This window comes from Tympanuchus pallidicinctus, unplaced genomic scaffold (genome assembly GCF_026119805.1).
Source record: "Tympanuchus pallidicinctus isolate F22 unplaced genomic scaffold, pur_lepc_1.0 scaffold29, whole genome shotgun sequence".
Lineage (NCBI taxonomy): Eukaryota > Metazoa > Chordata > Aves > Galliformes > Phasianidae > Tympanuchus > Tympanuchus pallidicinctus.
The window spans coordinates 5279515-5307472 of record NW_026294746.1 but is presented as its reverse complement, the minus strand read 5'-3'; the positions used below and the strand labels follow the sequence as shown (position 1 = coordinate 5307472).

Here is a 27958-nt window from a genome sequence, read left to right as displayed (position 1 = left end):
TTTATACGCCATCAGCAGTGAAGCTGTGTTCTGTGTCTTCCATCTCTACTTCACTAGTCTTCCATTCTAGTTCTAGGTTGGGGGAATTAAACCCCTTCCATTAAACCCATCACTGGTTTTCTCAGGGATGTTTGTTTGGTGGAAATGGTGTAAGAAACATTTGACATCAGCTTCCTCTATCCCAAAAACTTACGAAGAAGAGCTGTCAAAAAAAGTGGCCATCACCCAGATTTAGTTGATTAAAGCCACATGAATAAAAGAAAAATAGATGATCCAAGGTCACCTCATTTTCTTTCCCAGCAGTTGAATGTCAGCTAGAGGAAAACACGAGGCTGAATTCATGTCTGCTACAAACAGATGTGGTCCCTTTGAAATAGATGTACCCACTTACTCACACGGTGCCTGCATTAAGTCTGTTAGTGGGTTTTTATGAGATCTGGCAAGTGTAATGCTATCTGTTAATATCTGAAGGTGGGAGTGCTCAGGGAGTTGTCTAAAAGGCTTGCAAGACTAGATCTGGTGATATCCACCCACACTAATTAGCACATTACATAAAAGTACAACAAGTTTCTCTTTGCAAACAGTAGAATCACTTGCCCAGGCACTTTCTGTGATTCTAGAAGAGCTGCTGGAAAGGACTCTGCTGCTTTTTAACCTCAGTGGAACAATGGAGGGGAGGCAGAGTTCAGTTCCCACTTTCAGGGCTCGCTCCTGTTCTCCACCTTCCAAAAACACGCCAAGCAGAGGAAGGATGTTTTTAGAGTTCATCAAGGGCAGATAAAGGAATGAGATGATTATTTTTTCCCCATCAAAAACAAAACACAGAAATCAAATATTGAAGAGGAGAAATCAGTTTTACTTACAAATGACTCCTTCCAGTCCTTCCCTCTCCCTCCCTGCTCTGACTTGCTAATGATGCAAATTCCTTGGCGCAAACATCAGCCTCTGAAATCACCTGGAACTGAAAATATTTCAATCTGGGCTCATTTAAATACAGGGTCTTTTCATGTCAGGACAACAAATGTCCCACAGTGGCTAACATTTCTTCATCATTCCCATTTTAAAACAGCAGCAATCTCCTACAGAAAAACTATACTAAAGGTCTACTTCTTCAGAGAATGGAGCAGTAAAACCCAAAGAGCTTACCTAATTTCCTATGAAACCTCTGTGCCCTGCTCTTACAGCTTCACCTCGATTCCTCCAGCAGGATAATAAATACATACCCTGATTTAGATTTAGTCCAGACTCTTTGTGTGACATCTGGCTTCAAGATGGTGGCACTGAAAAGTGCAGTAATGACACAGGAATACAGAAAGAAGCAAAAAAAGTTTGGAGGAGTGGAAAGCAGGAGGCAGTGGAGAGAGGAGGGAAAACCAAAATTAAAATAAGTCAAAGGGCGGAAATTCCTTTGGAAAGGCCTTAGGCTCCTACAAAGCTTGTCCACATTTGCAGCACTTCAACATTACCCAATACCAACCTTATGTACAAAGGGACAGCAGACCTCAACGGGCATTCCAGAGGAGCTTTTCTTTTTTAAGAAAATCTTTGTATGTATCCATCCAAACTCGCAAGAAACTCACTGTATGTAGAGCATTGTATCTTGCAACACTCACAAGTGAAGAAACTCTATTACCCAACTCTTGCTTACTATCTGAAAAGCAATGTCAATGTTTTCCTCATTATTTTCTGTTTGCTGCATACCTCTCCCCCACTGTGACTGCTATTTGACCTGCTGTCCGCTCAGAGACCCTAAGGGAAAGAGAGAGGGAAGTGTGAGCGTGCGCCTCTGTGAGAGAAGAGAGAGATCATGAGAGTCCCTGCTACATTCTGACTGGTTTAGATTCATTAGAAAGAAATCAACCGCACTTAGGATGTAAGACAACCTCTGAAGATAGGGAACATCTTTGATGTAAGGCAGGAAAAGAGTGGATGAGGGACAGCTGTGGGCATGGGTAGAGTTGCTTTCAGCATGCACACGAGTTTTTACCTCTCTTTTGCATTAGGATGTCATTAATGAATAGAAACTCAACAGAGAAGTTTGATTTAAGAGGGACACTGCAGGGTGCCTTGCTGCACCAATCCCTTTTGCTCTTGCATCTACAAGCCTGGCGTGCCTGACTGTGGTTAATGAGAAAATAGAAGGATGAGGGTGCAGAAGGGGAAGAATTATCCCTCTCCAGTGTTTCTTAAGCGTGCACCTCTAATGCTGGCAGATCCTGGAAGAGTTCTTCCCCCATTGCAGCTGTGTTTTCAGTGAATTAGGTTTCCTCTCAAAAAGCGGACAGAAAAATAATGCTGAAAGCATCTATTAGGGAGGGCATCACAGTCACTGAGATCAAAGTTTCTTTTCATCCTCTCCAGAGAGCCTCAGACATTTAGGAATTTAAAAAGCCCTCCATAGTGAGATGCCTTGTCAAGGCTGGCGCAGGGCTTGACACTCGGAAGGAAAGCACTGACCAAGACAGGAGAATGCCTCGAAGCATCCATGGAGGCAAAGGGATATCAATGATACTGCACCTCTCCAGCTGCTCAGCGAGACACAGCTAGCGATCTGCAGGAAGGACAACATTCATACCATCGTTCCTCCTAAGTAGTGAGTCTCCATTCTGAGATCTTCCTTTGGATCTGCCCTGCAAAAGCAGCTCTCAGCTTTCCTGCTGCCATTCATACCTCTGTACAAAGTTATAGATTTCAAAACGATAGATTTCAGCTTTTTTTTTTTTTTTTTTTTTGATTCCTCTCCACCATTTTGGTTTATGGGCAAATATCACTCTTCCTTTCTACAGCGTTTTCCATTTGAATCTGCTGAGCACTTGACAGACAATAAAGCAGTAACATTCACAACTCCTGAGCCAGGGAAAAGCCACAACTATCTGTTTTGCAGGTCAGGGTGTGCCTTGGGATTATGCAGCTTGGCCCAAGAGTATGAAATAAGGTCAAAACTTAAGCCTGGAGCCCTGACCTCACTCCTTTACTTCAACCACATGGCTTTCTTTGAGGCACTTCATTCAGGTGTTCTCCAGGCTGGCTTGTGACATTCCTGAATTGCAGTGATATGAATTCCTCTTTTAAGCAGTGTTTCAATATGTTTCAACTACACAACTATGCCTAGGTTTAGATGCAGACTGCATCTGGCACTGGAATGCAGTGTTGCTCTTGCTAGGCTGTCAGAGAGTCTATCATTATAAAAATAAATAACATCTAGCTGCTTCTGGCATTTCAGTGCAAGCAGTATTTATCACTTTTGGCTGATCAGTGCCTGATTCAATGTCTCTAACAAACAATGGGTATATTCCCAGTTGAATTCAACATGCATTTAATCAGGCCTTTGCTAACTGTGCTTCCAAACTCCACATTTCATGAGCACTACAGCACTGTCTCTTCCATTTTCAGAGAATTATTCCTCTTATTTCACTGTGCAGATCGATACAACGGATTTTACTCTATGGATTATGTCACTGAATGTGTTTTTGTACAAGCAGGCTCTAGATTTAGTTTACCCCCCAATGTGATGCTGTCTTACATGCGTGGCAATCTGGAATTAATGCTAAAAATATATATATATTTCATCATAAATGAACAAAAATATTCAGAAGGACAATTACATTCCATATATGAGCTCAATGACAGAAGGAATCTTCCGTGATTCAAGCTGTATGCTCTTCTGACTGAGCACTGCTGTCCAGCCTTCATGGGTGCAGTAAGACAGCTTTCCTGGGCACAGAGCAATCCTTGCAGAGAAAAGGCCTGGGGAGCCTTTCACAAAGAAAACAGCAGTTTGCTCCTTCCCTGACATGACTTGGGAACAGCTTCAACAACAAATATAAAGCGAAGGAAGGGAAGGAACTTCCATTCAATGTCCACGACTTGTAGCTCTTCATTTTTAAAGTTCCCCATTCAAAAAGCTGAAATGCAATCAGTGTCAGTTTGCAATTGCAGTTCCTCCAAAGACAGCGGATGAAGCCTGGGGTGCAACATGCTGCCTCTCAGCTGAGACAGCCCTTTAGAAACAAAAATTACATCTTAAAACTATGAGCTGATTTAACAATTGAACCCTAAAGAATTTAACATCACATAAACATTTCACACTTTCTGTTTTTTCTTGCCAAGGGTCCATAGTCTGGTCATTAAATCCTGTGCAAAGGTCATGTTACTATGGATATGACCTGCAAGAAATGTGTTGCCTCAAAGCAGCGCGAGTCACATGAACAGGCTACAAGCCAAGACTGCTGATTCACAGCCCTGTCAGGATTTTCATGCTTGTGCTGGTCCCTCTGAAGAACAGTCCTTCCACCACCAAGTCTATGTTCGTCCTTTAAAAGTGTTCATGCAGGTGTAGCTCCCAGAAAACTTGTGGATTTCTTCAAGTGCTGCCTGAGGGAGAATGCTGCAGGAGGAGCAGAGAGAAAATAAGCAGACCAGACAAACCTTTCAGTCTGTTCTAATAGGAGGATGTCTAAATATCTCTATCTATCTATCTATCTATCTATCTATCTATCTATATTTTTTGTTCCTCTCTTAGTATTTAGTATTGTGATTATTTTCCATTTCAGTTTCTGATTGAAGTAGGTTTTCCACAGGCTTTGGTGCAAATTTGCACAGAAAAACGTTCTTATGTGCTTTTTCTATTCAGTTGTTTCAAGATATAAAGTTATGACTTTCTTTCCTTAGGCACTTTAAAATAATCCTGTCCTAATCATACACACAAATATTTTTGATAGCTTCACGTGTTCTCTAAATACAGCTGTGATGCACATACTTTACTGCATAGGAATCCATTACAATACAAAGCAGAGTCCAAAGAGTGGCTTACTGAATCAAAACGAGACACACATGTTAGTGGTTAAGAAATTTCCCAGATGGCAGTTTTCAGACCTCAGGAAACAGAATCCTAGGGAGATGGTTTAGTGGGCATGGTGGTGATGGGCTGATGGTTGGACTCGGTGATCTAAGTGGTCTTTTCCAACCTTAACGATTCTATGGCTCTAATTTTGGGAGTAAAACTGGTTTCGTACAAGGGGCAAACTCAAAAAGAAAATCTAACAAATCTGCTAAGGGAACCTCAGAGAAGTTTCCCTCTACTGCTTCTGTGGCTCTCCTAGGAAGGGATGACTTGGTCTGAACCCAGTTACCTGATAAACAATCAAATTGAGGTTTGCTTTGGTGGACAGACAGAGCAGGACTGCAAGTAAATCTTGCCTCACTAGCTGGACTATTGCTGGGCATGGGAAATATTTACCTTTTCAGGATGACCAGAACATTCATTGTCCATGGAAGGAGCAGGAAGGCTTGATTCATCTGCACAGCTTCCACTGTCCTCCTAGCCACAGTCTCTGGCTTGAGAGGAGGAAAAAGATTAGGGAACCTAAATAAATAAAGTAAAAAATAAAATAATTATTTGTTAACCAAACTCCTTCTTTTAGAAATCACTGTCCACGTTCTGTTACTCACTGTAAGTTATCATTGGCAGCTGGTATTCAGACATGCCTCAAAGCAGGCTAGAAGGGGCAGGAGATTGTGAAGCCCAATTCCAACCACTGGTACTGTATTACAGCTAAAGGGTTTAGGATGAAGTGGCACAAAGTATTCAGCACCCTGATACAGGGATTTTCTTAAATTGTCTGCAAACCAAAGCCAAAACGCTGCCTTTCCAATGTCAGTGTTCTTTCTGCTGCTTTTTGATTCATTCAAATTCTCGACAGGTGAAAGGCAAATATTTTTCAGCTCTTAATATCAAACGTAATTGGAACTAGATGATCTTAAAGGTTACTTCCAACTCAAAGCATTCTATCATTCTATGACTCTGTAAGGCTTTTCCTGGCTGGATGCTGCATATTTTCTTGACCAAGAGGTTATTTTGTTGATCGTAAAAGATTAACTTGGTCAGCCATTAGGCTTTTTTTTTTTTTTAGTTTAGCTTGTTTTAAAGGATGTAGTGAAAGCCTTACTTCAGTAAATGGATTTCATTCCCTTTAGTGGGAAAGGATTAAATATATCAATGGATAAAGAAGGAATTTGCACTGTTAATTCTCAAGCAATTTGTAGACTGCTCCGTTTTGAATGACCTCAATTTTCAGATTGCCTCTCCTCCCTCTCTAAGTGGCTGCAAATGGCCCAAATACACCCAGGGAAAAATAGCTTTCAGATTTCTCTGTAGAAGCAACTGCCTCACTAAGTACAGGCAGGCAAGCTGGATGAATATGCCAGCAAACTGAGGGAACCAGTCTGATGAGTCCCAGGTGGCCTAGAGTGACCCTCTGTTCCCAGGCAGCCAAATGAGACATCAAATTCTCTTAACTAAATGAAGCATTAATTAGGAGTGTATTCTGATGATTCATTTAAAATGAGATGCTTTATTGTAGTTCCCCTGGACTGACCTGATTCTCATGCCCTGGAACATCTCTGTGCTCGTGTGGAAGGGCAGCACTGTTGTGGCATTCACTCCAGGACAGTCCAGCAGCCCCAAGGTCAGGCTCTCCATAAAGGCAAAAGAAGAAGCTTTGGAGGTGCAGTAGTCAATGGCACCAGGGATGGCTGACAAGGCCAGGACAGAGTTCAAGCAAACTATGTGTCCATTCTGCAACTCCAGCATCCTTGGCAAGAATGCTTTGGTGGTCTGAAGAGCACAACAGAAGGGGTGAGGGGGAGAAAGGGTTTACTCAGCAGAGATGCAACAAAAACAACAGTGCCTGAAAAACACAATAAGGTGACACAGAGACAACAAGTCAAACTGCACTGCCTGTTCAGCCAGGAAAGGAGGGGAGGAGAGCCTTGTTGCTTTGCACTCTCTGAAAGCTTTTAAACAGGAAAAGTTGGTATAGAGGATAACCAATATTTCCTAGTACATACTTAAGCAGTTGCCTCAGATCAAGGCCACAAACAAAATGCTTTGTATGTTGAGAGCTTCTTGTGGAGGATAAAGTCCTCAGCAACGAGATGAAATCACAGGAAGCTCTTTTTTGTTACTATTATCTAACTCAAAATTGAATGCGTTTCCTTCCCCCAGCAAGGCAGTCTTGAGCTGATGTTCTGTACACATCACTGCACAGAAAACTCTCCTCTGTGGGCTAAGAGTTTCTCAGAAGACATCAGATGTTTTGCTGGAAATGACAGAACGGGGATACAGGAGCATCAAATACTGCATTGCTATTGGAACCTTTGACAGTTATTTTATTAACTTCCATTTAGAAAGACAAAGCATCAGCCACGAGTTTATCTGTCACTCTCAGTCCCAAGTCTGAACCCGTGAGATGTGAGAGCTTATCTTACCCAGAACTGTCCCAGGGTGTTTATATGCTGTGATTTGAGCAGTGCATCATCATCGCTGTCCATCAGACTTTTACCATGGACCACAGCAGCATTGTTCACTAGGACAGTGATGTCACCCACCTGCAAGGAAACAAATAACTCGTTACAGCACTCACTGTTTTATCTGAACTGCCAGGTTACACTCTTATTATCACAGCTTTTGGCACCCTGTCTGCAGGCATCCTTCTGGATCACTTAGAACTTTGCATCACATGAGCTGGATGTTCACCTTTCTTTTTTCCAGCATGACCACCTTCCTCAAAGAGAAGGAATTACTGCATTTTGCCTACAAACACTGTTTCTGCACACCAACCTTCTCCCGCACAGCTTTGGCTTGCCGATAGACTTCCTCTCTGTTTCCAACATCACAGATGAAATAATGGCATTCTGTCCCCATCATCCTGATTTCCTCTGTGGTCTCCTTCAGGCATTTCTCAGTTCGACCCCACAGGATGATCTGCAACAACAACAAAAAAAACCCAACAATCAAACCTTTTGTTAGAGCCAAAGTACTTCTGCTTCAAATCTAAGATAATTAAAACATGCTTCTGACTTCAACAAATTGATGAACATCTTTGATGTGTTTTCACTGTCAGCCCTGTTGCATTGCTTCACTTAAGACTAACAATGATTTTATAGTACAAGCAGATGGGACTTCAGTGAGCTGCTGGTGGCTGGATCCCACTGCTGATACTCTGCTTGCAGGTCCTTTACAAGCAACAACAAGAAAGAGCAGTTATTTAGCTTAACCCAGTAAATACACAAAACACTTCACAAATACAGTAAGGCATTTTTTTCCAGCATATCCGAGGTAACAATTCCCAGTGCTGACTGTTTCCAGGCTGGTGTCCTAGCTGCTTTTCAAACAAGGCTCATCTTAATACAGCCATTTAGAGAGAGAGATTTCAACCATTAATTTAATTTGCAGCTAGTACAAGCAAGATTTCATTTGCCACTCCCAGTTAACAAACACAGTAAAACTGATACAATAGCTCCTGCATAAAGAACAATACTGGACACCCATGGAAACAAAACCTTGTATAGCACAGATCTGACACATATTGAAGACAGAACCAGCACAACCCTGTCTGTGTTTCTACACCATCATGGAAGTGAGAAACAACCTGAGATGCTACCAGGTTGGTTAAATATCCTCATGGGGTTTTACCCCTGTAAGTGTTCCTAGTGAGAAAACAAGGTGAGTCTCAAACATAAAGTGGTGCTTCCACCACAAGCTTTCAACCACTAATCCACAGCTTAACAGATCCAATGGAACATATATATATATATTTTACTATATGCAATGCTATTTTTCTATCTCTTATAAACTAGAAAATGACCTGATTCCATCTCTGTTACCTAAAATATCTACATATGAATCAATCTACCATTGTTGCCCTTCAAGCTACACAGTCTGCTCTGTGTTCATCATCTTAAAAATGAATGGCCAGCGATTGGAGAATGATACAGAAACCATCTGAGTGCTCTGTGATCCCAGCAGCAAGGTCCAAAGGAGAAAGAGCAAAAGATTGCCACTGCTCACAACCGTGGCTCAAGGCAACACAGGTTTTTCCGCAGTAGGTTATGTCTATTGTGCATAATTGCTATTTAGTACTAAAAAAAATAAACAAGGACATTCACATAGTCAAATGCAGGTTTACTCTAATCAGGGACAGGTAAAAAATAGGCCTTGAAAATGGAAACAGTTTCATTGCTCTCGGAATGATGCTGTTTCCAAGCAGTGGTCTTATCACCTGCCACCCAGGATTACAGTTGTTTCCTGTATCACAGGAATGGAGTATGGATCTGACTGTTAAATTGAATTTTTTATGGTTAAATAAGCACACTTAGATTACTATATCTTTATAGTTCAAGTTTCTTTCAAAAGCAGAAAGAAGAGGGAAAGCAGGTCTCAATTACACCACTGCTTATAACTCAGTCCCTATAATTAATCACGGATCCTAAGAGTTGGAAGGGACCTCTGAAGGCCATCTAGACCAACTCCCAGTACAGGCTTAATACCAGCAGGATGAACACAACAAATTGGGTCCTGTGGTTTTCCCTCCCTGCAACAAATCCCTTGCAGAAGGCTTTAACATGCTTATTTTTAAGGATTACTTAAACCCATCTCATACCTGGTACTAAAACTGATATCTGGCAGGCTCAAAGAGCCCTTCCCAGTGCAACTAAGCAAGAGTAAAGCCCAGAAGTATCTGGGTTCTCATTCATTTCCTAAATGAGTTAAATGTACAATTAAGCCCATTAATTAATCACTGATGCACATGCAGGCAGACTACTGGCTGTCCATTCTCAAAATCATTGAAGGGCTGCAGAACTTCAGAGCAAGCATGTGCATGGCAGAGCCATTTCATGGGAAATCTCATCTCAGAGCATCTCATTTGCAAAAAGAGAGCTGTGTTCAGACTGAAAAAGCTGTAAGAAAGCAGACAGATAACAATTTGGCCTGCGTGTTGGCCTCAGCACGTTGCTGTTGGCCATCAGGCTTTGGCATCTACACAACGCCTGTAGAACTGAAGACTATTTACATGCTCCTGAAATCAGAGCTAGACTGGGTGATATTCTGTATGCCTACTCTGCAGACTTCAGGGGAAATGGAGAACATGTGAGAAATTTCACAGGCTCCCAGGAAATATTTACAAAATATTGCTTAACTGCAAGGGTACGCAGTTACTTGCTTTCTTTCACAACCTACATCTCTGTGGAAAGGGGAGAGAAAACACTACAAGCTGTCGACAGAAGCAGCAACAGAAGCATTTGACTGCAGTGTTTGCATCGGTGTGGAGTTCAGCCTCCTCACAGGACTGCATCAGTGATGTGCAGGCACTGCAAGGTCAACTGACAGCGCACAGAGCGATGGAAGGCACAGCAAGAAGAGCAGAAAGCAGTCAGGTAAAGGCAAGGGGAATAAATATGGTTAGAGATGGACCTCACATATGCACTGTGGCTTTCCCACTCCTATTGCAAAACAAAAAGTAGATCCCTCACTCTTCACTTTCATCTGTTTCAAACATCCCCACTCCCCAGAGCTGCCACTGATTCATTGAATGCCAGGAAACATACATGGAGGAACAGTTAAGTGAAGGACAACCTGTTAAAGGAACATCTGCCTGTGATGCAGCTCTTGGACATAATATTTTTTATGCCCCAACAGTTACTTTGGGACCTTGAATATCCTATAGGCAAGTCTTGCATGCAACCCTTTTAAAATTTGGGCCATCTGGGGAAGGCAATTTGTTGATTATCCTGATGGCAGCATTAAGTTCAGGACTGATTTTTTTTCCATGAGAAGTTTTCACATCCTTGACACTGCTCACACTCAGGTGCTTCAGCCTGCATCAGAGAAAAGCAGAAAATAAAAGACCATTCTTTTGTGAGAGGTGAAAGTTCCCTAATGGCACAGTGGGAAGTGAGGTTTCCTGCCATCATTTCTGCTACTTTTCACAGATGTATAAAACTCAAAACTCGATACAACTTGCTTTTGGTCCAAGTTCAAGATTGAATGCTCCTACACGGTCCTATGAGATCTCCAATTTCTTGTCTTACATCTGGCCAAATTAAATTGGCACAGGCTTCATCCTAAAGACTCTGAGAAGACTGAGTGGCTGCATCAGCCTCATCACCCATCCTCACCATCACAGAACCACTGCGACTGGAAAAGACCTCTAAGTCCAACCACCAACCCCACCATGTCCAGTCACTGCCCCCATGGGACGCTGGCCAGGAGGTCACCACGCTTTACTGTTGGACCCCATCTCCGCCTCCCATGGAGCAGGATCTCACCAAGCTCTTTTTTTGTGTTTTTTTTCTTTTGTTGGCCTGCTCACATGGGAGCCCTATGGTTGGACATGGGGACAGAGCATGCTGAGAGCAGTGGGGCCACTGGAGCATTTTATTAGGAAGCATAGCTTGCAACACGTGGGCACAGTGTGTGCTGCTGTTCCTTTTTGAGGTTAATTCTAAACTGGCAATGACTGTGACCCAACTGGGGAGAATGACTCTTACAGACACGGCCTTTCCTGTCTGGGACGGAGAAAAATGCAGAAGGAGAGGAGATTCACAGCACTGCTTATTACACAGCCCGTCAGGCACTGCACAGCCACCCATTCACGGTAATTTAATGGTGGATAGAGGAATATTTAATCTGCGTCTCGGAGAAGTTCTTGGACAGACAGTTTTCCGTCCTGGAAAGAATCCAGCCACCATTTCTTCCCCCTTCATCTCTTCCCTGCCGCACCAGACACGCTCTCCTTTCACAGGGTTACTGACCAGAAAATTGGGGAGGGCAGCAGCCCAGCGAGGCGGTAAATCCCTGCTGTGGCCCTGCTCTTACCTCGGGCTGACCCCAGCAGGCAGGTGGGGTGTGAAATCCATCGCCTGTGAGTGCTGGCAGGGCAGGGGGTTTCCACACCGGGCACAAAGTAATGGATTTACGGCGACAGAGGAACGCAGCGTGCTTTTCTCTCTTACCTCTGGAGGAGGGCTGTGACATCACAGTTTACTGCAGATTTTCCCAGGATTGATTCGTGCTAAACAAACCTTATCTCTTTATCTTCTCCCCTCTGGCAAGGCAGAGAGCTGCTTATCTTGGCCTCAGGAAAACCACTCCAGCCCCAGTGGCAGACCCCTAGCCCTGCTCTCCCAGAGGCCTCGTTTAACTCTGGGCTTAATCCGCTAATGAGACATGCCCTAAGGTCAGAGGGCAGCCAGAGGGAAGGCTTTGGCTGCTGTTGGACTGCAGATTTTTCAATAGAGCCAGCACTGGATGCAGGCCCGCAGCCCCAGACCTGGCTCTAGGTTTCAATCCCTGCTTTTCACCTTGCACAAGTCCACGTTTGAGTTGTTTTTGATGATTTATATAAACTGGTCTCGATTGATGCTACTGCCAACCACAATATACTCACATGACCTGTGCTCCCAGAGCCTCAGGTATGTGATTAGTACAGGAGATGAGGTTAATTTTACCTCATTTACAAAGCTATTTAGCTTGTTTGCTCCAATCTTATTGCTAGCATAAGTCAAGAATGACAGCAAAGGGATGCTGCTGTTACATCTTCAGTTAAATTGGCACTGTATCCCTGGCAGAGCTGCTGTGCTGGACTTTGCAACACAACTGGAAGGTGACCCACAGCAAAAGCTTTTCTGAGCCTGAACACAGCATGGCTTAGGTTGGAGAGGACCTTAAAGATCAGTCACTTCCAATGCCCTGCCATGAGTTGGCTGCTCCCCACCAGCTCAGGCTGCCCAGGGCCCCATTCAACCGCCTTCAGAGATGGGGCAGCATGCTACAGTACCTAGACACGTGCCTGTCTTGGTGCTCTGGGTTATCCAGGCTGTATTCTACTGCACAATTCACTGCTACTCTTTTCCAACACAGCAGCATGCACAGTGACTTAGGAAAAGTAACTTCCATCCCCAGAGTCTCTGCATTTCATGATTCAGAAAGCAATCACCTGTTATCAACTGGCAGGCACTGAAAGATTAAAGAGTTGCAGAGACGAAAGTGCCCTTCCTGCCTGATCTCATCACTGCTACCTCCACAAACCAACCACAACGCCTTGCCTATCTCTAGATAAGAAGTATTTGGTAGGTCAACACGTTTTCCTCCCTTTCAACCTCCTTTCCAGCCCAGAGAAACAAAAGTTGCTCTGTTTGAGTTGGTAACTGTAATTGCACAGACCTTTGTTCAAACAGAGAAAGCCCTTCTGCACCTAATTCTGTGCTTTTAGGAAGTACAAAGTGTCAATAATCCATTGAAGTGAACCGGTCTTACATTCACAAAGCCCAGCAGTGCTAACTCACACTGGCCCTCCAAAGGCACACATTCCAGTGCCATAATCCTGGCAGAATTTGGGTATCATGAGATCAGCAGGCTAAATCCTACAGCCTCAAAAGCGTTTCTGTATTTTACATGGCAAAAAGGTTTTCTCCTTCACCCCTTCCCTTGTCTTGCCCCCGGGGCAAAGTCAGACAAGTTATTTCAGGAGCCCTTCATGGGAGAGGCATGCTAAAGACAGATTACTGGAAGAGTGAAAGGTGTGGCGATTCAGTGGGAAAAGCCAATCTTTGCTTTAGAAAGGGGAAAGAAAAAAAAAAAAAAAAAGAACCTTTTGATGCCTGAAGTAGGTCAAAATACTTAACCCAGCTCCTTAGTGACACTGGTATAAAAACAAGCAAACAAAGCAGGTCATTGGCAAAATTTTCTCAATTCCCTCAGTGGAAAGTGAGCACCAAAGCTGGAAGGATCTGGTAGAAGAAAGATTACAGGTAAGCACAGGGGAAAAAAAAAAAAAATAAAAATCAAAGGAATGAGCCTGTTTAGCCAGTTTACACACGTTTCTCTAGGCTGGTACTTAGAGGTTGTAAAGACATCAGGTGAGAAGAATTTGATTTAACCCTGCCACCACGGTAAGCACAGAACACAGCCCTTATTATGGGCTGCTCGGAGTTGGAGCCAGGAGTAACATGCAGTAATGAGGATAAAAGTTTGGTCTACAGAGACCTCGGAAGGAGACAAAAGAAGTGAACTGCAGTTCCTTTCCCCTGGAGTCAGAACTTTTATTACTTTATATTTTGACTTTGCACTCAATGGAATCAATGTTATTTCCCTAAACCAAAGTCAACTCCAACTGTACCCCAGTCACCTCTTTTTCTTCCTCTGCAGGAAACAAAGCAGCACCTGAAACATCATGGAGAAACACAGACACCTGCCTGCCGTCCAGCAGAGGCCTTCCTTGGAAAGCAAGCTTTCAGTCCTGTCTTGCAATGAGGCATTTAAGACCAGCTCCCTCTGAAGAAGCGAACAAATGCCCACTGTTCTCACAGTCAGGAACATTTAAGGACAGGTGGCCCCACGCTGCCTTTTTTTTTTCCCCCCCAATGGTTTTTCCAATTGCTTTTGTCTGCAACACGAACTGCAGACTGCCTTGGGAGCAACACTTCTCAGCTCTGCTGTACAGAGCAGTTGAGGAAGGGGAAGGGTGAGGGTTGTTTGCAAGAAGAGGTCACGCAGGAGTCAGCCTTTACAATCCTATTAACGCTGGGACAGGGTCAAACGGAGTGCACGTTCCAACAAAAGCACCAAGTGGCCACAAGCTGTCACCCCGCAAAGGTTCACCGAGGCATTTGTGGGGGAAAAACGACAGATTTTTAATGGTGAATGTCTGCCACACCATGTGTTAGAGCCGGCCTCTGCTCCGGGGAAGCAGAACACACAAAGAAACACCCAGCAATAAAAACCCCTTTGGCTGCAAAGCACAAAAAGTATCTGGGGCTGAGAAGGGGGGTGGGGGGGGGGGACATTTGGAAGGTAGGGATTCCATAAGAAGGCTTTGCAGACATCCACCAACAGAAACATAAGGCTCCATCCTGCAGAAACAGCCAGCGTGCCGCCGCCTCCAGTCGCTTGGCACGCCATCCTGTAATGCAGGCTCATGTAAAAATGTCCACAGAGAGCTCAGGAAATGGTGGGGAGGGTAAACATGCAGGTGCAGAAAGTCCTTTTGTCCTGCAAGGAGAGCAGGCAGGATGGGGGGGATAGGATGTCAATAAATAGCATTTCAAAGGAAAAAAAAAGAAATGACTGGGTCTGCTTGGCAGAAATGCTATGGCCTGTAGGTTTTCCTTCCAAAATTCTGCATTATTGCCTTTACCTACGGCCCATGGCTCTCAGAGTAAATTCTCACCCTGTGGCAGGTTTAGTGTGCATGTCATATAGCTAAGCACTGACTAGGACAGAGTTATACTGACTCTGAACAGTGTTTGTTTCAGTAAAGTTACAGACAACCCAGAGTTCAGATGGCAGGGAAGCGTTAGAAGGACTTGGATCCAACCACCTGGCTGGGGAATGGGATTCCTAAAGATTCCTGGTTCAACCAACAGCTAACTGAGAAGTCTGCTCCTTCTTCACTGGCAAACTGGAAAAAAAGAAATCAGACCAACATGAGCTCGTGGAAAACAAGAATTAAAGAGCTAGAATTATTGCCTTTTTTTTTTTTTTAGTTTGCCTTTATATGATTTCCACAGTGCCAAATCTTGCAGTGTTTCAACACCTCTTGGAGAAGGTTGGCCAATGCATCACCACCACTGCACTCAGAGGCTCAGGGCTGCTCCTCTGTATCACTTACAAAAGCACCAATTACACTTATTACCAACTGAGGGAGTCCACCAAGCCTGCTTTAATTCACAGCATCTTCAGTTTTGCTTCAAACTACATCATTACGAGTGTTTTGTCAACACTTATTTTGGGGGGTATACAAAATTCCACTGTAACCTCAGTAAAAAAGTAATGCAACTTGCCAATTAGATGCTGTGCTCAATGCTAACTGCATTGGAGGCACATTTAACCCACAACTGACACAGTGCTGAGATGTGTCATTACAGCCCTGCTGCCCTCAAGGGGTCTCGGCATTCAGAAATAAGGTGGACGAGATGGTAAATGGAATAGAAGCTCTGCTGGACAAGGAAAGCCACAAGGAATGTCTAACAGCCAGAGGACAGGTGGGACAGAAAATCCCAGTCTTTGCAGGAATATCACTGGAAAGAAAGACATGGGGAAAGTATTTGAAGTTATTAAACTTGAGGAATGCTTGCAACAAAAACAGACGTGAAAACCTAAGAATGAATAATGTTTCTAATGCTGTCATTATAAACTGCCCTCCAGAAGGACCTAAATGTGCTCCAGATCAGCCATGCACATAATATGATGCAGCTCGACTGAAAAAATTTCTCCCTTGAGGCTCCTGGAAAAGAACAGGGAGTTGAAATGCCTGCATTAAATCCACATATAAACTGAATGCTAGCAGCAGCTCCAGACAAGCTCCCCTACAACTCTCCTTACTTTGACTCCCAAAAAAAAAGAGGTTTGCTACCATTTTAAACCCATATAAAAGCTGTCAAAAAGCACCTTTTCATATGAGTATTTACTCAAAGAAATATGGGATACAGTTTAGAAAAAAGCTTTGATATTTAAAAGCTTAATTTGCTTTCCCCTATTTTTCTCTATGCTTCCAAATGTTATTTTTTAATGATGACTGTTGCTATGCAACAGGGCAGAATTTCTAAAATCTATCCATCTGCTGTACAAACGGTGGTTATTAGGATATATTTAACTCTCTCAGCCCATCAAGACAAAGAAGATGGATGGGAATCAGAGGATGATAAGCTTCAGACAGCGCATCTCCAAAAAAACACACAGAGTGGCCAAAAGGGTCTTTCAGTGCTATAACAAGCCATAGAATCGTGGAATTATTCAGATTGGAAAAGACCTCTGAGATCATCCAGGGTAACCATCCTCCTCCCACCAGCACTGCCCACGTCCCTCAGTGCCACATCTCTACACTGACCATCTCCATGGACAGTGACCCCACACCTCCCTGTGCAGCTGTGCCAGCACATCACTGCTCCTTCTGAGGAGAAACTCTTCTCATATCCAACCTGCACCTCCTTGGCACAATTGAGGCCATTCCCTCAATACGCTGCAAAGATGAAGTGTAATTACCCTGCTCATAAACATAAATATGAATTCTAAAAAAAGACAGGAAAGCCAGCAAAGCTCCAGCTCAAAATGACACCTGAATGTAGAAACAGAATTCCTATCCAGAACTGATCAGCTCTCCTGAGGCTCTGCTACAACGATGCTTATTTAATAAGCTTTTAATATGGCTGGTCAGGCAATCACAAATCAAGCTCTAGCATATTAATGAGTTACTGCTCTGGAAGATTCCATCCTTTGGATATGATTGTTCTTTGTAATATCATTTCAGTGGTTCAGAATTTCCCACGTGTAGTTTTCCCCTCTCAGCTCAGACAGGAAGAGCTGCTAGAATCGCTTCATGGAAGTCAAAGGCTCTCCTACATTTTTGATGCTGCAGAAAAATACTGGCCTAAAAGGATGACAGTGGGCAAACCCATCAGCTCAGCACTTCCTCTGTGTGAGTGGTAAACAAGTGCAGTGATGTCAGGAGGAGCTGGCTGACCTGCTGCTGAACCCTGGGTGTAAAGATGCAGAGTGCCAGATAGCGCCATGCACACACTTGCCCTCACACTTACACACACGTGTGCACACACACTCACGCCCTCGCAGCACAGGAGGCTCACAGAGCAATTTGCAAGGGTTGCATGTCATCTGGGGAGATCAGCATGATGCCCATAAAGAGACAAAGCACACATTCACATATAAATACAACGCAGACAACAATCTCCAAAGTGCCTGGATTAAAATCCTATAGCCAGCAACACAAAGCACGCTCTACGACACTGCACAATCAGCAGATCTCAAACCCAAAATCAAACATCTCACTGCAGGGCTTCCGTGCTTCCCAAGAGCCTTGGAAATGTTCTGACATCACTTCTGACAGCTCATTGCCCTGCTCTATTACCACTTCGGGAAAGAAGCGTTTGTACCAGCTGGATCTCTTTAATATTCTACTTGGAAGCACGACCTCCTTGAGGCAGTAAGCTGAGCGTTGTCCTCACTGCTGCATTCCTTTAGGAGATAGAGCATAGGCAACTGGAGCTTGCAGTTAAAGTCAAGCTGCTAGAAGCTGATCTCAGGATTTCCCATTCCCTCTCTGAGCCACAGCAGCCAAGTCTCTCCCAGTGCATGTGCTGACCAGAGATGAAGTGGTGTTTACTAGTAGCAAGAAGATTAAAGTGACAGATCTAAGAGAAGCACTAATTTAATCCTCACGTAAAAAATACCTGATCTCCTGTTTTCTGTTATTGGTGATCCCTTCTTCTTAAAGTTGTGCTGAGGGAAGTGCAGGTTGGACATTAGGGACAATTTCTTCTCCAAAAGAGCAGTGATGTGCTGGCACAGCTGCACAGGGAGCAGTGGGGTCACCATCCATGGAGGAGTTCAGTGTGGAGATGTGGCACTGAGGGATGCGGGCATGGTGGGTTGGGTTGGACTGGATGATCATAGTGGTCTTTTCCAACCTGAATGATTCTATGAACACTGCAGTGTCTTTACAACAAGATTTTCCACTCACATGCATTTAAATCTCATAATATTTGAAGTTTTGCTCCAAGAGTTAAATGGTTATCTAAGAATTTTTGCTTTCATTTGAAGTGGTGCAAGTTTTGTTCACTCCTCAGATATGAAGGAAATCTTGAAAATGTAACTTAGGTATACCCAGTGATTCAAAGGGCAAACAGAATGAACAAACAATTCTAATTGCTTCAAATCTCCTCTTCCTTTTCTTTTTTCCTTTAAGTAATATCTCATGATCTCTTCAGTTCAGACTAGCAATACAGATGAACTTCGCTGCACAGAGAAGCTTCTAGAAGCACTGAATTAAGACTTTGTTCAGCCTCTGCAATTTTCATCTTTGGATACAAGTTGGTGCTCATGGAAACTCAGCTTCAGTCCAGCACTGACTGGGAGAGAAGCCAAACCTAAAAGACAAATGCTGTCTACCTGTACAACTGCTGCAAGTTGGTGTCTGTGTGGGTTGAGAGGAAGAAAGCCAACGCAATGGGAAGCCATGCTTGACTGCATTTGACCTATTTTAAAAGGTTGTTCCATTTAGATACAGGATGAAACATAGCAGCCAGGTCATACCAACAGCCTCTCCAACCTTATGTAGGCAAACCTGTGGCTGAAAACATGCCCAGCCATAGGACAATCACAATCTCTCATCTTTCCAGGCATTATTTTTATAGCATCTCAAGTATGTATAGTTTTAAGAGTTGCTTAAGCATACTCAAAGGTGCAACTGCCATTGATTACACACTGAGAGCCACATTTATCTCATGGTCACAGAATGGCCTGGGTTGAAAAGCTCCACAGTGCTCATCCAGTTCCAACCCCCTGCTGTGTGCAGGTCACCAACCAGCAGCCCAGGCTGCCCAGAGCCACATCCAGCCTGGCCTTGAATGCCTGCAGGGATGGGGCATCCACAGCCTCCTTGGGCAGCCTGTGCCAGTGCCTCACCACCCTCTGGGGGAAAAACTTCCTCCTCATATCCAACCTAAACCTCCCCTGTCTCAGTTTAAGACCATTCCCCCTTGTCCTATCATTAAACAGTCACATTGGAAAGTTGTAACTGGTTTCAGCAGAGCTTCATTTGTGCTTTCAAACAATACTTTCTTGTCATTAGAGCACTGGCACATTTGGTCAGGCAGTGTTAGACAACAAAAATCTACGTTAATCAAAATAAGTCGGCTCTGTATTCAATAAATTGTAATTAAGGAGGTGGCAACATAAGTGTGGCTGTCCACAAAACCTTTTTGTAATTACACGTAGTTTATGGCTAAACTAACAGGATGAACAATTTAAATTAGTTGCAAGGCCTGCCAAGGTACCCAGCTATTCCCAAGTCTATTAATTAGAATCGGTTTGATTCCCCACTGGGATAAAGGTCAAACAACATGTATTTGACCCCTTCCTACTGGCGTCAGTGTTATCAGCAAACACATCTGTCAGTTCCTGGCTCTGACTTATCCAACTCTTCAGCATGTTGATGTGATGCTTTGAAGAAGGGAGTCTGGACCCAGCTAGGAAGATCTCTATTATAATTTCTTCTCTATATGCCTTAAGGTGCTGGAAGGTGGCAATGAGGTCTCCCCAGAGCCTTCTCCAGGCTGAACATCCCCAGCTCCCTCAGCCTGTCTGCATAGCGGAGGTGCTCCAGCCTCTGAGCATCCTCATGGCCTTGTCTAGACCCACGTCTTCAGCTGGACACCCTTCAATTATCACCCCACATGCCCCAACCAGCACAGGTTTCCATAACAAGGTAAAAAAAAAATAAATCACATCTTTCATTCCTTCTAGGCATTGCAGTCAGGATGCTTAGAAATGTATGCAGGGCTTAAGGTCATTCTTAAAGCAAATTGCTGTGCCAGACTAATTAGACATTAGCTCAATGGCATGTTTAACTCATTTTTAATGCAGTAAAACTATATATGTTGGTGCTTCAGATGGAAACAGTTCTCAGTCAACTTTTTCCTAGCCTGTGCCAGATGCACGACATAAAGGCAACAGAAATACACAGCAGCAAGTTTAAATGTCACTGAAGTGTAGAACAACACAAATAAAATGGGGATGAATCCCTTAAGATAAGCAAGATGAAAATCCTAGCTGAAAAACCACCTGAAATTCAAAAAAGCAGCTTTTGTCCTCAGACCCTACACCTGGACTACAGCTTTCACCACATCAACTCATTTTGAATTTTGCTGCCTCCTTGTCAAGCTTTCCATCTCCAATGGCTCCTATTCACCTTCAAGGCCAATATCCCTGTGTTATTAATGGCCATTCATTGGTGGCAGAGCTCCTCTTGCCACCTTCACCCCCCCCACCAGTAGATATTCAACAAGCGTTGTGTTTCCTACTGCACTCTCTACACCTGAAGAGCATCTGAGGCACCATGATGACATTAATCAAGCCTCAGTCTTAAAGCCCTTCCTAGAGATTTCTTAGAATCATAGAATCACCAAGGTTCTAGGAAAAGACCTAAAAGATCATCCAGTCCAACCGTTCACCTATTACCAATAGCTCCCACTAAACCATGTCCCTCAACACAACATCCAGTCAAGTTCTTACAGCATTGACAGTCCCTTTATTTTGTGGGAATTTCCATTTAGTTGTCTTGACCTCAGCCTTTTAAAAAGTGGTGGATTTTGGTGTAAGATGTGGCCTGGCCTCACTATTTCCACACATCACCACCTTGATGCAAGATGCCAAGCCCGCTGCTCTGTGAGTCCCTCCTCTCATTAACATTATTTACTCTCCCTACAGCCAACAAAAGACAGGTATGCTCTAAACTATAAACAAAACCAGCTCCAGCCAGAACGCTGCTCCTCAGACATCAACAGATCTCATACTGCAAGCTCTGGCCATGCTTGCCAACCAGAGACACTCATTCAGTATGCCATCCAAACACTGGCCTTGGCACCAGTACATATAACAGGCCCAGTGCCATCCAAGCAGGGACTTGAAACAAGGGCTCCTCTGCCCATCCTTACCTTCAGTCAACAGGGAAGTGAGCTGCCAGCAGGAAGCCCTTCAATGCAATTGCTGCCAGTATGCAAGCTTTGTAGAAATGAAGCCTTTCTAGAGGCTGTAAAGCAGCTCCATCTAATCTATTCTCTCACAGCTCACCACAGATCCTAAATTAATATATTATTATGGGAAAATGCTCACTCCCCAGTTCTTTTCACATACCTGGTGAGTTATGATGTGCACAAATAGTTCATTAAGTGCTTAAATTTGAACAAGATTAACCTTATTTCCCTTACAAATGTGCCCCAAACTGTTTTGCTCCTGTTGTTTTTTCCAAACCAGTACAGCCCCAGTACAGGACACGCACGTTCTGCACTGGGTAACACACATCAGAACTGTGTCCATTTCTTTTAACACCGTCATTTTAAAGGCTTCACAATTCCATTCCATCACACTACCTGTCAACAACAACTACACAGCAATTAATCACATGAAAAATCAGTTCCTCTCAGCTCTGAAATTCTGCTATTGCAATCCAGCTCTTTTCTTTCTAGCAGAACACATCTGCTCTGGGATGGGCAGATCAGGTCTATGCATGTCTGCACTCAGAGTGGATTGCAAGATACGCCTCAGAAGCTGCTGCTATCCTGCAAGTGTTATTTTGAAGTGTGGCCCCTGAATCCTAGGACTCTAAGCATTTTCACATAATCTTCCTGCAATATTCTCACCCTCATCAGCTCAAAGTCTCACTCAGCTCAAACTCCCCAATTATAAGCAGCTCTCAAGCACCTGAAGCAGTTCTGTTTGAATTAGTAGAACAGAAGAAAACTGGCTCCAGGCTTCCATGCAGCAGCGCTGTCTTTGCACAGCTCTCATCCCTTCCTCCTCAGACTTCTCATTCCCATCCCAACCTGAGGGAGGACCGCCTACTCCAATGACAAGGGCTCTTTCTAAATGAAGGCACTAAGCTTTGAAAACATTATGCAAGTAATGACAGGAAGACGACTTGAGATTCCAGGGGACAGCTTGTAGCCTGAATGAAGTCATACGCGCACGAGTATCTTCTAAGCACAAGTTTTCAAGTCATGCCTCTGGGATCTTTGTTAACTGCCCCATGACAAGCAGTGTCAGTGTGTCTGTGGCATTCTGCAGCTGCCCACCAGGCCGACATCCTGCTAAGAGTACCTTGCAGACTTGCAAACAATTGTCTAGACTGCAGTGCTGACAGAGTGAGGTCATGGCTATCAAGCAGTACATTCCATGCAAGAGTGAAGTTTCCGTTTCTTGTTTTCTTTTTGGTGACACCAGCTCCTTGCCATCTATAAGGGCTTTTGTCTGTCCTGATATTCCAGACTGCTTACCTCATCCACCACTCAAGCATGCAAACCCTTTGAGTCTTCTGCTCTCCCGCAATACAGGAAGCAAGTGTTCAGAGAACAGAAGAGGGAAAGGAGAGATCTTTCAGTGCACCTACGAGGTCGTTTCTTGCACGGTGATGAACGTGGATAACTCTCAGGAAGGTTAATAGGAAGTTCAACCCTCCTCTGCAGCAGCACCATGCTAACAGAAGGCTGCCCCAATCCATCTGGTGTCTTGGAGACATCCCTTGTCAAAACACCCTTGATTCACCAAAAAAAGCAGACTCATAACAGCTGGAGAAAAAAAAAGAGCCAATCTAGGAGGGCAAAAATATACATGCTTTGAAAGAACTGAAATAACAGAAATGATCACAAAGAAGCAATAGGAAGGCACTGCTCTAAGATCTCTCATAGTTATGCTGCTGAAGATCCACAGTGACCCATCTCCTAACAGGAAAGACTGAAGATACTCTTCCAAAGTCACTGTCAGATAACCTTGAGCACTAAAATACATACTGGAGATGGAAAATGTGTTTCTATCTTATGACTGCAACCTTTGCCAGGTAACTTTATTACATTTTAGCAACTTCTAATAAACCAGTGCACCTAAGAATCAAGTATCTCTTTCCTGGTCAGTCTCAGATTAAATAATCTGCAAACAAACAAAGTGACATGAAAAAGAAAATCAAAACTTCATCACAGGAAAGCATCAAGAACAGGGCTGACAGATCTCTGGCACGGGCACTGTCATTGAAAAATGCTGTAAGCAAAGCAAGTGGTGTGAGAAACCCCAAAGCATTTTCCAACTCCATCAGTGATTGAACTCATTCACCCCTCCATCCCTCTGACTCACATCATTAAGGTCTGTTCCTCCATGCAGGAGGCATTGTTTGACGGGCCTGCGCTCCCATTATATTCTTAATGCCATCAAGATATGGAAATGAATTTTTATTTCCATAAGCATTAGATCACAAAGCCATGAAAATCTCCCTCTCCCTTTTCAACAACACCCACGTACTCTTCCATTTTGGCTAAGCACAGAACACCAAAGGCCAAGAGCCCCAAGGAACTACCAATGCGCGAGGCAGAGGCAACGCTCTATTGCTCAAATACAGGAGGTGTGCAACTCCTTATTGTCTGCCATGGCCAAGTACTTCTTGGAAACTTCTACCCAAAAATAAAAGTGGAGTATGGATCCTCTGACCTCTCAGTGTAGACTTGAACAGGAATGATCTAGTGACTGATGTTCCTCATTGCCTAAGAAAAAAAACCCTGTGCATAAGAAGCATACTTTATCATTTGAAAAGTCAACTAATGCTGCTATGTCCCCTTTCAGAGTCCAAAGAAGAACAAGGTGTTTCCTTGTTCAAGTCATATCTGTGGCATAATGGCTGAGCAATGGAGTTAAAAGAATGGGGGTGGAGAATGGCAATGAGGATGGATGTACATCATCATGCCCAAGAGACTGCTGTTCTGTTGGCTTAAGAATTTCAGCCTCTGTGCTCATCTATCAAGCTGAAAACTCTGTGTTTGTATTCAGCTCAACCCTTTTCTGATTTATTTCTTGCCTACTTCAGAGCTTTAACTGCAAGATCTAAATTCTACACTCAAAAAAGTTGCACATGTGACCATTTTAAATCTTCATGGAATACAACAGTGTCATCTCACGCAAAAATTGTGAAGATGCATCCTATCAGTGCTTAACAAAACCACCTTCTGAAAAGAAAAATAGACCACGAGTGGAAATCCAATCCAGTCTAATTACCAGAGGAGGTTTCATATGCTAACAGGCTCAACTAACTTATCTTTCAGAAGATTCTAATCTCAAAATAATGGTTGTATATCGCCGCCTACCTCCAAAACTCCGCCACTATGTCTGTGTGCGCAGGCGCTGGGATGTGTTTTCAAGATATTCCACACACCCAGGGTTAGAATCTGAACTTATGGCACTGCTTCTGTTCACCTCTGTGCAGCACTGTGCCTGGCCTCAGAATTTGGTGCCTTAATGGATGCTTTTCACCAAACTTTCTTTGGGTGTTGTCAATACACCGTCCGACAACCAGAATCTGATAATAAATTATTAATTATGATCAATAATTCAAGCTTTGAGTATAATTATACAACAGCTAACTGCATGCAAAAGCAAGAAAAAGGTAGAACATTAATTCTCCAAAGTCTTATTGAAAGATGATTTGTTGGCAACTCAATTTTCAGTTTGATTGCCCAATGCAATGCATAAGATCAAAGAGTAGTGTCAAATAGGGGGCTGCATTCTACATGGAGACTGCATGGGATACAGAAAGTCAGCCTGAATACAGAAGGCAGAAAAGGAGTGAAACCTCAGAGCAAAGGGAGTTAAACTACCACATCAAGGTAAAACTTTCATTCATGGCATCATGGAATCATTACGGTTGGAGAAGACCACTGAGATCATCTATTCCAACCATCAACCCATTATAAACGTCATTAACAATGTTGAAGAAAAAGTTAATCCTACTTGAGCACTGCTGGGAAGATGTGCCACCACCAACGGGCCAGAGAGGATCACAGCTTGCAGAGTGCTGTGTTTCACTCTCCAGATCGCTATGATTTAATTGAAAGCAGAATCTAATTTGAGTTCATCAAAAGCAAAAAGTAAAACACCTCGACGACAGGCATAGAAAACACAAAGAAAGCCACCTCAAAGTTACAAACAATGGCTAGCAACCACACAGCATCTCCTAATGCCATGAGATGAGTACAAAGCTGCCCAAGAATTATTCACTTGTTTAGCCTTTCAGCCTAAGATTCGTAGTGATTGTAGAGAGAGGACATGAAGATGAATCACAGTCTCTATCAGTTTTCAATAATTGCACCCTCAGCTCTTGAGCTCTTCTTGGCCCATGGCAGCAAGGGCTGACTACCACTGCTTAGCATCCAGTTGAGGATAAAGAACCCCGGGTTAGCTGTAGAAGTGGTAGCACTCCAACGCCACAGCTCAGCATAGCAACCACCCAGGCTAAATAACTAACAAGTGAATCATGGTGTCCTAACAGATAATGGAAATACACTTTCAGCAAGCTGCTTGGGTCCAAAAGTCGATCAACTTGTTTGTTCTGCCTCCACGAGTTGCTAAGTCTCAACATGATGTTTAAACACAAGCACGTACAAACATCAAAGTTCAATGCTGACTTTATGTTACGCCTCAAAGTTGTGCACCAGAAACTGCTCTGTGCCACACATGGAAAACTGGAGCACACAGGTGAGGAAGAGACAAAACACTAACCCAAACAACATGCACATTTTTCTTTAGCTGTCCTCATTCTGTACTTTTCTTCCTTACTCTGTGTTTACTCTCATTCATTCTCTCACATGGCACAGTATTTATGCAGCTGTCTAATTTCACGTGGTTCTTCCCTTCCCCTGCTATCCCCCTAAAGAGGAATAAACATGAAACCTTCAATCTCAAATCCTTGTTTGAGGGCTTCGTGCACCCGCAGGTGATGACAAGTCTTCAGCTTCTCTCCAAAACTTGGAGACAACCAATCTTTGGGCTGGAAAAATCCTTCACCTCCCCACTTCCCCCCACCCCCATCCATTACAACCATCCATCTACCAACAACTGATCACATCCCTCAGTGCCACATCTCCTTTCATATGGAGATGTGTTCACATTCCTTCAATACTACCAGGGATGGTGACCCCACACCTCCCTGGGCAGCTGTGCCAGTGCATCACCACTCTTTCTGAGAAGAAATTTTCCCTAATATCCAGCCTGATGCAACTTGAAGCCATCACCTCTGGTCCTATCACTGTTACCTAGGAGAGGAGGCCAGCCTCTGCCTCTTGGTCAGTCCTGGCTTTTTGCTTGTTTGTTTTTAACTATCCCTATCTGATTCACACCTGTACTTATGAAAACAGATTTCAAGGTACACAGCAGTTCCTGATGAGGGAAGGAGGGCAGCAGCTACATCTGCACCTCCAGGCTGCAGTGCAGACACAGCATTCTCCCAGTCCCTCTCCTTTCCTAAAGGAAACATGCAGACTAAAGGAGAGATGCACAGCTCATACTCAGTTGTGCTGCTCCTCCTTGCTGTGGAGGCACAGCCTTTGAGTAGCACTCATCTTACCTCAAACAGGGTCAGCAAAAGGCAGCACAGGAGTGGCTTCAGAAAGCACACGAGATGACTTGGCAAACAGAAAGCCACTGGGGTGAAGCAGAGCTCTTCCCACCCCAAGTCCCAAAGCAGGGCAGGCCCAGGTCATGGAGGTGAGTCCCCCTCCAGCTGCCCCTTCTCCCCTCCAGCCCCATGTTTCGGGCACAGCTCCGGGCCCCACACAGCAGCAGGTGCCCACTCCCACATCCCATCTCACCTTCCTGGCTCCTCGCCTGGCAAATTCCCGGGCCAGTTGGCGGCCGATGCCACGTCCCCCACCTGTCACCAGCACGGTGTCTCCAGACAGGTCCCGTAGTTTGGGTGGCAGCAGAGCACAAACGGCGGCTTTCAGCACCAGGTAAAGCATCTGCACGGGGAGCAGCAGCACAGCGCCCAGCCATTTCCAAACCATCCTCTTGTTCCGGGTGATGGGTGGCAAAACTCTCTTCCAACCCTTCACGAGACCCAGGGAACAGAGATGGAAAGCCAGCACCCTTCATGCACCCGCAGGTGGGTGACGAGTCTTCGGTCCCCCTCCAAAACTTGGGGGCAAGCAATTCTTGGGCTGGAAAAAAAATGGGGAAAAAAAAAATAATAATAATTCCTTCTCTTCCTTCCTAAAAAAAAGTGGGGTGGAAGGAAAGCAGTGCAGGAGAGCTCTGCCTCTCAGTCGGTGTCCTCCGGGGTCGTCACATGCAGGTAATGCTGATCCCGTGCCTTTAACTGGAAGACAGTTTTGTAGGAAAACAAAAAGTAAAATTAAAAGTAGCCATCCGTCCCTCCGTGCCAAAGGCCGACGTGCAAATCCCGTGTCCAAATGGAAGGGGTTTTTTTTTTTTTTTTTTTTAATACTTGGAAAAAATAAAATAAAGCAGCCTATGTCTCCAAATTGCTGCCTGCAGCGCCTTCCAGGCGGCTCATTTCTATTCTTAGACTCAGGAAATCGCTGAAATGAGACAGAATTGCCAGGACTTTCTATTTAAGAAAGGGTCTATTCAGGGGAAGGTTGTTTTTGTTTTCCTATCTATAAATATCTGCCGGCTCTCCGTCCCGAGCGGCTGCAGGGCTGGGCTGCCCCTCTGCCCCCTCTCCTGGTTCCTCACCCGGCGGATCTGCGATCACAGAGCAGGAATTACGCCGCGCACTCCTTCAGCCCTTACTCATTTCTCCCTATTGCTCTCTCTGCCTATCGCAGC

General features: G+C 44.1%; 1 protein-coding gene across 2 annotated transcripts; it reads right to left on the bottom strand.

The window, feature by feature from the left end:
* Positions 1–835: 835 nt before the first annotated feature.
* DHRS3 (dehydrogenase/reductase 3) lies at positions 836–27958 on the bottom strand. 2 transcript variants are annotated; one of them, XM_052691609.1, is made up of 7 exons: positions 27866–27958; positions 26980–27327; positions 7622–7765; positions 7270–7389; positions 6378–6616; positions 5240–5365; positions 836–4387 (listed from the first exon to the last, which is right to left on the bottom strand). In XM_052691609.1, the coding sequence occupies exons 2-7, from the start codon at positions 27172–27174 to the stop codon at positions 4303–4305; spliced, it is 909 nt and encodes a 302-aa protein (XP_052547569.1). In that variant the 5' UTR covers positions 27175–27327; positions 27866–27958; the 3' UTR covers positions 836–4302. The 2 variants fall into 2 exon arrangements, with proteins under 2 accessions (XP_052547569.1, XP_052547570.1); XM_052691610.1 differs by lacking the exons at positions 26980–27327; positions 27866–27958 and adding an exon at positions 26736–26848.